The sequence below is a fragment of the Oryx dammah genome, unplaced genomic scaffold (assembly GCF_014754425.2).
Source record: "Oryx dammah isolate SB20612 unplaced genomic scaffold, SCBI_Odam_1.1 HiC_scaffold_5, whole genome shotgun sequence".
In the NCBI taxonomy this organism is placed as follows: Eukaryota; Metazoa; Chordata; class Mammalia; order Artiodactyla; family Bovidae; genus Oryx; species Oryx dammah.
Window position 1 is genome coordinate 78,007,784 of NW_024070189.1, and position 8,391 is coordinate 78,016,174.

Below are 8,391 nucleotides of genomic sequence, written 5' to 3' on the forward strand. Positions count from 1 at the left end.
TGAAATGGTTTCATTTAACATTTTAATTCTTCACTTTATCACTAGAGGCACTCTTGGAGTATTATAACAGATTTCTAGAGCACGTGTGATTTGTACAAGATATGGGATGTTTTGAATCTGTTTGCAGTGATCTTTGGAAATGTTATCCCAATTGTACACTTGTTTCAGTAACATTATGACATTTGCTTTTTAAGATCTTTAAAAGGCTTCTTGAAAATGATGGCTAACTAGCAGTGGAGAAATTATGCACCCCTAGGACTGATTAATAAATTGATATTAAATTTTTTGCCTTGTCTTTCTGATCCTATAAATGTGCATTGATTCAGTCCTTCCAGGCCCATATGTCTCCCAGTACTTTGTTCAAAATAATGTAATAGAAGTTTCTCATAATGAAAGAGGTGAGCTAGATTACAAATTGCCACCCTCATATTTGGTGGATAACTTTATGGTCAGAAAGAACAATGTCTTAAATTTGAGTAGATATTGTAGTCACAGATTTTTTGTTCAGTAACAGAAGGGAGTGGAATCAATTAATAGCCCTTTAAATAGCTCACCCATCAACACTGTTGAATTCAACATTTTAGTTAAAACATGTGAGTTTTCTGGCTGTATTGCTCCACACACAGATATCATATGCCAATGAATCATATTCCTTTAAAAATACAAAATACTCTCCTTTTAAAATTTTGTTTCCTTATGTGTAGTCTGAACTGTGTTTCCTTTTTTCATGTCAATGTAAAAAGATAGAACAGCATATACTAGGAGGCATGCAACAAACATCTATTGACAACAGAAAGCATGTGTCCCAAAATTCACTGGCCATATGTGTATTTCAACTTCAAAGTTCCCAGTAGGGCTTAGATTTTTTTAACAGTTTGAGGTATTCTACTTAAGTAAAACTAAATTTTTTCCTTAAATACTGGTTTGAGAAGATACAATGTTTTTGTCTTCTGTGCTATTTATGTATAGACTTAGTTTTCATTAATTTTGTTTTCTCCTGCAGATTTTCAGCACATTGAACCTCAGATCAAGAGTCAGTTTAATAAGAAAGCACAAAGAGGATTTGAAAACACAAAACAGAAATCACAGCTGCCTCTTCATCCTTCATGGGAAGCAAGCAGGCGGCAAAAAGAACAGCAATCCAAAATTGCTGTGTTTCAGGGGAAAAAAATTACCTTTGATGATTGATCAGTACTATATTTTTGTTAACTTCTCTGTCTAAATTTGATTTTCTTCTTATTTTTTAAGCTAGCTCATTATTAAAATATATATTTAAGTAAGTCTCTGAATGGGTTATAGAAATGAGTTGGTTTTGTCTTTATTTTTTTAGTGTGTTCGTGTTACGGTTAAGCTTCTCTAGATCAAGTACATACTTAATTTTAAATATGTCTAGACTGCTGTCCCTCTATAAAAGAATTTTGAGATGATAGCTATCTCAGATTTTCTCATTTAGTTTTTTCATGAGGTATATTTCACTATGTCAGCTCTGTGTTTCTTTACTTTGAAAATGTTGAATGATATTTGAAATAATAATGCAAAAATATGAGGAAAGTGTAGCTATTTAAAACAGACTTTTTACTGGAAGTTACTCTTGTTAGCAAAACTAAGATGATAACTTTTATTATGGGTATACAGATAATAAGGTAAATAAGTAAATATTAGTTTTTATTATAGTTTTATTTGTAATTTTTTAGTTTTTGACTGTTTAAAATAGTTTCCAAGGAAATTTTTGGAGTTCTGAATTATGTTTAGTCATTTGGGCAGCATTCTTGTTCAAATGTTGCAACCAACCAAAAATTGGTTTTACTGCATATAAAATTTCTGTCAAATCATAAATATATAACATACTAGACCTGTGTTCTTTATAGAAACAGTTTTTGAGGAATCATAGGTTTGGAATTTGCAAGAGCAAATTCTGAAGGAGATATGATTACAGAAGCATTTTCACTGATAGCGAAGCCGAGGTTATAACTCAATGAAGAAGGGACTGCTTAATATTTCATAGTACTGTTATTTAAAAGGGAAACAATTTTAAAAATCCTTTCAAATGTTTCACTTCTTGCTACTGGGAGAAATTAAAGTTCTTGGTTAACTAAGTAATGCTAACTAAATTCTGTTTTTTCTATGCATTGATCCTATTAATGATGATAAAAAGCTTTCTGGTGGTAGAAATTCAGGAACTCTGGAAAGTCATTTTTATCTTTTTCAAAAGCTTAAGAGTTTAGATAACTAAAGCAGTAGAATTCAAGAGGTTATATGGAAAGAAAATTATTTTTGCTGTGTTAAATGCAAATTTTGTTTTTTCTTTTAAGTTTGTTTACAGTTACATACAAAATTATGTCAAATTGAAATTAATTTGAATTGAAAGTTTAATTATGAAAAACTACTCCAAGAAAGTTGAAAAATAATGTTTCTAGCCCTACCCAGATTTAGCCAAGCTGTGAGGTTGAGAGCACTATTTGTCAACCCAGCTCTTCTAACCCTAACTTCAAGGAGTTAGGGTTTGACTACAAAGTTAGAAGAAAGAGGGCACACAAGACTACTCACTTCTGACACCAACTGCAGGTTTGGAGATTGCAGGGGAGGGCTCCCCAAATACTGTCAGATTCAAAATTTTGCTTGCAAAACTCACTGAAACCTGTTATATTCCTAGTTACAGTTCATTATACAGTTCAGCGACTGAACAACAACAGATAGTTGATTACAAGTAAAGAGTACAGATTATAACCAGCCAAGGGAAGAGACGCATAGGGCAAAGTCTGTGAGGCTTCTAAAAGCAAAGTTTCTATTGTCCTCCAGTTGCATTACCATCCTTGCATCAATATGCACAGTGTTGCCAACCTGAAAAGCTCACTGGAGTTTTAGTGTCCAGAATTTTTATTGTATCTTTCATATATAGACATGCTCAGTTGATTGCCCATGTGATGGTTTCAGATGCATTGATAATATCATATGACCCAAAGACTCATCCTAAATGAGGTCTTTTTTAGTGCAGCCAACCCCTGCTCTAAACAAGGACACTTCTACCAGGAATGATATAGAGTGCCTCATGAAGCTGAAGGCAAAGGCAGTTTCTCTCTTTGGGCAAGGCCAGGTTCTTTACTACACAGCATCCATCACCCAAATTCCCCCAATATTAACATTTTTCTGTATCTACTTTATCTTTGGCTCTCATACTCCCTTCTCTCCTCCTTTTTTCCTTCCTTTTCCCCTCTCTCTCCTTCCTTTTTTATAATCTTTATCACTTCATCTCTATTTTCCTCATTTTATCCCTGTCTCCCTCTCCATCTGCTCTCTTCCTCTCATCCTTTTATCATTTCTTCTTTTTTCTCTACCCTGTTTATAGCCTCTCTCTAAAAACAAAGTCATTCTCTATTCTTTTGTATTACCACACTTCAGTTATCAAAAATTAAGATTTTGCCAATTGTCCCAGTGTCTTTTTACAGCAACGGAAAAATCCAGCATCCAGCCTTACATCCAGTTGTCACCTTACATTCAGTTATCTCTCTTTGGTTGGAAACAGTACCTCAGTCTGTCATAGGATTTCATGACATTGACCTTTTTCAAAAGTGCAGATCAGTTATTTTGCAGTATCCTTTTATTTGGGCTTGTCTAATACTCACATTTTCATATTCAAGTTATGCACTTTTGGCAGGAATGTTGCAGAAAGAATGTTGCATTTGTCCTGTTGCATCATATCTGAGGTTAGGTGATGATGTTGATATGGCTGGGCCTTTACTGGTGATGTTAACTCTGCTTACTTGTTTTGAGTGGTATTTATACGGTTTTTCCACTGCAGGATTACTATTTTCTCTTTGTCATGAATAATTATCTTGTGAGGAGATACTTTGAGACTGTGTGAAACTGTCTTGAAACTTTCATGCACTAGTTTTAACATTCATTCATAATTCTTACCTGAAATAATTAATGCTATAGTAGTTTAAATTATGATTTTTTTTTTATTTCACTGTTTTTCTATACTTAATAGATGGCTTTTTAGAATAAGGGAGAATCTTACATTTTCTCCTGTTAATTGAGCTTTTAAATGTATTTCAGTATTATCTCATGGGTACTTCTCTTTTCTCCTTTTCTATTATTTTTTTTTAATTAATTGGCTATTTTTTATTCATTTTATCGATTATTGAATTATAAGATTTATTGTAGTATACATCTTAAGTAGTATTTATACCACTTTACTTACGGTCCAAACACCTTACTGTAGTAAATGTCACATTTCTCCCCAAGCTTTTGTACTATTGTTTATATACATTTTGCTTCTACATTTAACCCTGTAGTGCATTGTTTTTGATTTTACTAAAATTTCTGTTTTTTTTGTATCATGTTTATGTTTTTCTCTACTTCCTGGAACATTAATAGCTGTTTTAATGATCTTGTCTGCAGTGATTCTTTTGGGGCAGTTTGTACCAACAAGGTATATTTGGCATTGTCTAGAGATATTTTGAGTGTCACATCTGGGAACGATGTTGCATCTAGTGGATATAGGCCAGGGATGCTGCTAAATATTCTGTTATATATGCAAGAAATAATTATCACACCCAGAATTTCAGCAGTACCAAGGTTATGAAATCTTGGTCTGGGGCTCATTTGGTGCCACTGCTGAGGCATTACTATTCTAAGAATTCTGCCTAATTCTTTGTCTGTTAGGAGATTTTTCTGTTGTGTCCGGTGAAAGCAGATTGTACCTGGACCTGTGTTAGGATGTTTCCACTAATTCTTGTTTAGTGACTTTTTTCCCCTGGCCCTATTAGATTCTTTATATACTTTATGCAGATCGGTCTGATATGATTGATTTCAGGGAATCATTGTATAGACCTCCAGAGCACTTACTCCTCTCTGTGCATCTCTTTCCTCTTTTTTTTGCCTCACAAATTCTAGGCACATAAACCTACCTAAACTTTGAACTGTCTCCTAAGTAAAGCTATTGGGCTATTTTGATGTCCCTTCCTCTTGCATTATAATTTGGAAACTCTTCAATCAGTGAGCTGTGCACTTATAGCACTCATTTGTGTTTTCTCTCAGGTATTAATATCCTGTACTGCTCTTTGTCCATTGCCTGAAACCTTTGTTTCAAATCTGTTTTGTCCAGTTTTCTAGTTTAATATAGAAAAATAAATCTAATTCCTGTTACTTTATAATGGTAGGAAATAGAAGTTCTTTTCAATAGAAGTTGCTTGGTTTATCCTTACTTTGGTTAGTGGAAGCCCCTTCAAGTTGTTTTCTGTGTTTTTTTGGCATGTAAGTCCTTTCTGTAGTAGTGAGGAAGGTGGTTTCTTAGTTTCCACAGTATATTTATTTTCTCAGTCCCAGAGTACACAGAAGTTCATTTCAAAATTGCTGGTTGATACCTCTGCAAAACACAGGTTTATTAACGAAACTAATTTATGTTTGAGGTTCTTTTTTCTTTACCCTGAAGGCATATGGTTTCAAAACTAAGTTTGCAAGTTATCTGGGATATTGTTAGCAAAAATGGCTGACTAAGGACATCCAAGAATTACCTTTCTCCTTTAAAAGCAGTGGAGAAAGCTGTCCATAGTGTCAGAATTGATGTTTTCAGAACTGCAGAATTAACCAAAAGCTTACTAAGGGTTGTTATTTATTAAAAATGGCTGAAACTTGATAGAGTATCTTTGTGACATTTTAACTTGCCCTATTCTCATCCCCCACTCCCCAAGTCCATGGTGTCTTGAAAATCAGCAGCCCACAATCATGATGAAAACCTGCAGCCTGACAGATACTGGAGGAGCCAGAAAAAGGTTGGGACTTTTTCAAAGACACATTCCCTGAGAATTATCTTTATTTGACCAGTAATGTAGTACACTGGAAGACCCCATGGCAATTCTGTCTTTATCTAACTTGGCTAAGAGCTTGCCCAATGTGAAAAGCCTTTTTCCTGAGATCACTTTTTGAAATCAGTTAGAGGCAATTGTTTAACATTACAACTTCCCAAGGCAGTGAATAAATTGGTGAAGACAGAAGTTAATCAAACAGCTTAAAAGGAAGTCTAGAAAATTCACTGTCCTTAGGAACTTTGATAAGTTTTGACATATTTCCTGGAATTAAGAAAGCCATATGAATGACAGGATTATGTGCACGTTCAGGAAAGTGTTGAGAAGGCCCTAAACCCTCACTTCTGATTGACTTTGGGAGCTCTACATAAGCGGGAAGTGATAACTAGTGTGGAGTTGTCAACTTCCTGGCCAAGTGTTGAAGGTGTACCCCAACACACATAACGGGCTCTCAACAAAGTTAGTGAAGTATCAATTCCAGGCATTAAGGGAATCTTTGTCCAGTTATTAGCATACCAGTAAGCAAATGAAGCAGAGACTTTAGTGGCCATATACAACAAAGAATACAGATTTCACAAAAATAGTTACGAAAAATCAGTAGACAAACAGCACAAAAAATAGCAACAACAAACCCTAAGGAGAAGAGAATATCTGATTTCTAGAGTTGCAACATCTATTATTATTTAAAATGTCTAGTTTTCAACAGAATGTTGTAACACATATACAACGTATGGCTCATATACAAGGAGAAGAAACGATCTATAGAAACTGTCCCAAATAGGCCCAAACTTTGAATTTATTTGAGGAAAACTTCAAATAGGCTATTTTAAATGTGTTCAAAGAACAAAAGGAAACAATATCTAAAAGTCTAAGAGAAAGTTTGAGAACTATTCTTATCAAATAGAGAATATCAGTAATGAGATAGAAATTATAAAGAAGAAAGAAAAAAGTTTAGGAATTGAAAACTACATTATTGAAACAAATGTCAACAGAAGGGTTCAACAGTACATATGAGCAGTTAGGAAGGGTTGACTGAAGCTCACAATTGATCAATTGAGATTATCCAGTTAGAGGAACAGGGAAAATAAATAATGAAAGTTAATAGACTCTTGAAGACCCATGGGGATACCATCAAGCATGTTAATATAGACATAATAAGAGTCTAATATGACCCCACATTTCCAATCATAGTTGTGTACCCCCAAGAGAATTGAAAACATATTTAAAGGAAAATTGAATGCAAATGTTCATGAGAGCATTATTCATAATAGAGAAAAAGAAGAAAGAACCCAAATATCCATCCCCTGATGACTGGATAAATGGTATATACATGCAGTGGCATATTATTGAGCCATTAAAAAAGAATGAAGTATTGATACATATTGTGACATGGATGAATTAGAGTTCTGTTCTGTTTATTTGTAATGTCTAGAATAGGTAAATCCATTGAGATCAAAAGTAGATTAGTGGCTGAGAAGGGCTGAGGTGGGTAGGAATAGGGAGTGCCTGTTAATGGATGTGACATTTCTTTAAGGACTGGATGTGTTCTGAAATTGGATATTGTAGTGTTGGTTGCACAACTTTGTGAATATACAAAAATCCACTGAATTATGTGCTTTATAAGGATGCATATTACTGTATGTGAATTATATCTCATTTTTTTAAATAATAAAATATTACCTGGGTTAGTGTATTTTTTTCCCCCAGTCTTCTTCCTTCCATATAGTACTTCATTTGAAATGCATTTTAGTTCAAATACTTCTGATTGTATTTTATTTTAAGGATTATTTTCTATATCCTTGGTAATTGTATTTACTTTTTTCTTTATGTATGTGAAATGTTAATATTGTTCTGTGTGTTAGAGCTCCATAAAACAGTATACTCAGAGAAGTGGCAGCTCCGCTCTTCAAATTGTTTATTTCCTTTTCACCCCAACCCTCTCCCCATGTAGATAATCAGCCTCATTTGTCCTTAGTGTATTCTTCCTGTGTTTTTATTTGCAGATTAACAAATACGTATATTTTTTTATTTCCCCTTTCTTACATAAAAATTGACATTTTCTGAATGCTTTTATAATCCTTGCTTTCTTCATTTAAAAATGTTGGGTTGCTCCAAAAATTCATTTGTTTTTTTCCATAAGATGGCTCTAGTTAATGCTTAGTTGTCTTTAACATTGTTCAGAACAATTTTGTTAGATTCCATTGTGACAGCTGTCATATCAGCATGCATTAAAAACTTATCAAAATTGTTGAATTTTTGTATAGCCATTTTAATATTGAAGATGGGAAAGCAACATTTTTGGCATATTATGCTTTATTATTTCAAGAAAGGTAAAAACAACTAATATGCAAAAAAGATTCATGCAGTGTATGAAGTAGGTTCTGTGACTGATCAAACATGTCAGAAATGGTTTACAAAGTTTCATTCTGGACATTTTTCACTGAACGGTCCTCCATGGTCTTCGGGTAGACCAGTTGAAGTGATAGCAATAATTGAGAATAATCAATATTTTACCACACAGGAGATAGTCAACATACCCAGAATATCCAACTCAAGTGCTGAAAATAATTTGCACCAACTTGGC

General features: G+C 33.8%; 1 protein-coding gene across 1 annotated transcript in view; it reads left to right on the forward strand.

Moving 5' to 3' along the window:
• The window catches only part of SRFBP1 (serum response factor binding protein 1), a 70,175-nt gene extending 62,120 nt beyond the window's left edge, over positions 1 to 8,055 (forward strand). Inside the window, exon 8 of the mRNA XM_040241704.1 lies at positions 1,004 to 8,055. Coding sequence (XP_040097638.1) covers positions 1,004 to 1,188 — 185 coding nt within the window. The 3' untranslated portion in view covers positions 1,189 to 8,055. The remainder of the gene's footprint in view (positions 1 to 1,003) is intronic.
• Positions 8,056 to 8,391: the final 336 nt, after the last annotated feature.